General features: G+C 38.6%; 1 protein-coding gene across 1 annotated transcript; it reads left to right on the forward strand.

Moving 5' to 3' along the window:
- Positions 1 to 975: 975 nt before the first annotated feature.
- Positions 976 to 3,306, forward strand: LOC128209999 (uncharacterized). The gene is made up of 3 exons (XM_052914290.1): positions 976 to 1,421; positions 1,527 to 1,554; positions 2,041 to 3,306. Exons 1-3 carry the CDS (start codon positions 976 to 978, stop codon positions 2,305 to 2,307), a joined length of 741 nt encoding a protein of 246 aa, XP_052770250.1. The 3' UTR covers positions 2,308 to 3,306.
- The last annotated feature ends 244 nt before the right edge of the window (positions 3,307 to 3,550 follow it).

The raw sequence follows: 3,550 nt of genomic DNA on the forward strand, positions 1-3,550 counted from the left end.
TATATCAAATCGACACACTGTTAACATGCATTGATCAATTGATGGAACATGTTTCATTTATTCATCTAAATCGGAAAGTTGACCCCATTTTGGTACGTTATAATTTAGTGACCCAATACGGAAAATCATATTGGGGTCACAGCGTGACAAGTCCTATACCAATGCCGTGCGTCATTCATGTTTGAGGCGTCATATACACGTATATATTTATTGCAATATAGTGAAAGACAGGCGGATCCGTGGTCTTGTGGTAACACACTTGACTATCAATCCAGGGGTCGCAGGTTCGATTCCCCGTCGCATCACTAAAACTACTAATCGTCTTCCGGGAAGGACGTTAAATGGGGGTCCCGTGTGACAGTGCTATACACTGGTGCATGTTTTAAAGAACCAGGGTTATTTCAGCTCTAACCACGGTTTCATTCTGTCTGTGCCCTATGCTCCAAAAATCTAAAATGACTAATTCCTTAACGGAGCACTCGCCGAATGGGCAAGGCCCAAGCGCGAGTATAAATAAGCTTACACACCCACACGAAAGACTGACGGAATCAATTTAAATAATTGCTTGATTTTAATACAGATATAAATCATAAACAAATGAACTAATGACCCAAAACTGATATATACATAGTTTGTTGGAAAACTTGTTATTAGAATGTGTGGAGGTGGACTGGGAGGAAAAACGTTTTTATTTGATATATTTTTCATATTGTAAAACACTTTAACGACTTTTAAAATATGTTTGTGGATAGCTCATTTAGAATGTTAAACTTGACTAAACATGTCATTCCCCCCTTGTGTAAATAATACATGTGGAAATCGTAGCTCAATTGTTCTACTCTTTTAGATAAAGATTGTTCCGTATTAACCACGCTGATAAATGCATTATATATTGGTTTACTATTAGCTGAGGTACGAGGAAGTAGAATAATGTAAAGCTGTGTTCAATGAACTTAAAAAGCATGAACCACGATAATGGATATTTGTGATAGCTTTTCGGATGCCTGTTCTCCCGTGGATCTTGCACCGTGTCCACCGCCGGACATCGACCCCCACATGTTTAACGATCATCTGACCGCAAGAAACTTGACCAGACAGGTTGTGTTACACATTGCGGAACGGTGTGGTATATCAGTTATACCACCGACTTCTACTGATCGAACTACTCTGAACACCTTATCATCCACTGAGTTAAATTGGACAACTCAAACCTATTCGACAACGAGGCAATCATATTCGACAAATCAAACCTATTCGACAACGAAGCAAATCGAGTTGACAAATCAAACCGATTCGACAACGAGGCAAACCTTTAATGACAGTAGTAATATAACTACCCTCTTGAACAATCCAACTTTCTTAATTCTAGTGTGTGCGGGGATTATGCTTGTTGCCTTCATAATCTGTATCATCGTTTTGAGGTAATGAATTACGCTTGTGTTTTTCAAAGTGTTATTTTAATAATGTTGATGTTTTTCATTTCGAGACACACTGGTCCGTAAAATAATTGTTTTTTGCTGTTTCAGGAAGAAATCATGCCATAGAAGTAATCAGGTAGGGCCAAAAAACAATTTTATATATGCCACAATATATATTTCCATATATGAAATCACTAACGTATACTTTAAATTTGCTTTATTTTCAAACAAATATTTTAATTTTGTTGCTGTAAATAAGTAAAATAAACGCCGAAATATACAAAGATAAATGCCAAAAGATACAAACAAATGTTCACACAATGTTAAAATCCTGATTATGCTTAGAACCATGCTATATTTGGGCAGAGGGAATGAGCCAAGATACGTCTTCAGTAAAGTCATGTCCGGGGGTCGTTTTCTTTAAAAAAGATCTTTGTGGTAAATTGAATTTATGTTAGTGCCATGATTTTTCTATATAATTGAGTGAACTAAATTATCGATATTATCACAACTAAAAGAAACGTGATGGATCTCTTTATTATAGTTACGACTTAAGATCCTTTAATGAAACGGGCCTCTGGATAAGACGTTGATTTCAATAGCATGACATTTCTCGTTGCAGCGCAAATATCAAGTATCCCTTACCGCAGAAAATAAACCCGTGGGTCGTAAAGAAGACAGTTCAGCGGGGACGAAAGGCAATGAACTTACTTGCACTTACCAAGAATCAACGGTGATAGGCATAAACATCAACGTGATTGTAAATGAAAATATTAAAGAGACAAAAAGTGCGAACCAAAATGGAAATATTATGACCGTACAAATTGAATCTAACACAACTCTTAATTCTGATTCTAATGAAAATTCAATGGAAAGTACTTGGCTATAACTCTATGGGTCGATTGTTCAGAACCTTGTTAATGTTAACAACCTAATAAACGTCACAGTTGTTAACTTCAAATCCTTACTACCCAGTTAATCTAAAAATAATCATGTGATCTGCAGTATTTCTAACAAGATTTGAGACCTCTGTTTTAGCTGTACTTGTTTTACTCCAAGTTATGAGTACATGATGGTTTGAAACACGGGGTGGCGAGGGGTACGAGGGGCGCTGACGGCAGCGTCCTGCAAAGGCAACCCGAAGACAGCTTTATGAGTGGACGGTGCGGACATGAGGAGTCACATGGAAGACCTGCTTCGAATTTCTTGCGACAAGGTACCAATGCAGACGTCACTTCGCAGTTTGTCTTCACGCAACTAGGACCTGATGTACTCAACAGTTACTCAGGTTTAATGCAGGAGCTGGATGGTCGTTTCCAAGTGATAGAATAAGTTATTTGCAGCACAATTCAATATATGGCCCGGGTCGCACCGACATGATGAAAACTGCCCAGGAGGACGCGCTCGAGTAAATGCATCACTATGTTGAAGCTTTCAGTAACCGAGATATAACGATGCATGGGGATGTCCTGACGAGGCGTTTCATCGACGGCCCACATGACGACGACCTGTGATTTCAGCTTGGTCTTAACTAACAGCCGTGCACTTAAGATATTGTATATTGTATTTGTATTGTGCTACGCACTACGAGATTGAGACGTCGGTCCATGAGATGGGACAGCGTCAAACAGTAGGGAATACGGTGTTGTGTCAGGGACATGCTATGAGCCATATTTGACCAGCACAACTCCATAACAGGAAGCGTTGACTACAAAGACGACTATCAGAACCACTTTATCAGAAACTGCTTTGAAACAGAGGAGCATTGTAACGAAGACAGTGACAATCGTACGGATCTTAAACTGGATGGGTCTGACTGATGATTTAACATGATTCTTTCACTGTTGTTAAAATACATCAATTTTGAATAAATACATTTTGAGTTATCTTTCCTGATTTTACTATTGCCACGACAATATTAAATTACATTTAATTAATCGTTGACAAGAGGTTGCTTAAGCAGTACCAGTACCGGGGTTGTCAACGCATACCAAGTGCACGGTCTGGGAGCCACACAATCATCAAAACAGTTTGAGAATGCCAGAAGATGAAATTTGTAATGTCTTTACAAAACTTCATTTCATGTAAATAGATGAGCGGGTTCCCGTGAGTAAAGTAAAGTTATGTCAATG

Source organism: Mya arenaria, chromosome 11, assembly GCF_026914265.1.
Source record: "Mya arenaria isolate MELC-2E11 chromosome 11, ASM2691426v1".
Classification (NCBI taxonomy): Eukaryota; Metazoa; Mollusca; class Bivalvia; order Myida; family Myidae; genus Mya; species Mya arenaria.

Excerpts from the sequence above, each read along its gene's own strand:
- LOC128209999 (XM_052914290.1), top strand. The coding sequence starts at position 976 with ATGGATATTTGTGATAGCTTTTCGGATGCCTGTTCTCCCGTGGATCTT. Across the intron at positions 1,422-1,526 it reads ATCTGTATCATCGTTTTGAG|GAAGAAATCATGCCATAGAA; the intron begins GTAATGAATTAC and ends TTGCTGTTTCAG. Across the intron at positions 1,555-2,040 it reads CATGCCATAGAAGTAATCAG|CGCAAATATCAAGTATCCCT; the intron begins GTAGGGCCAAAA and ends TTCTCGTTGCAG.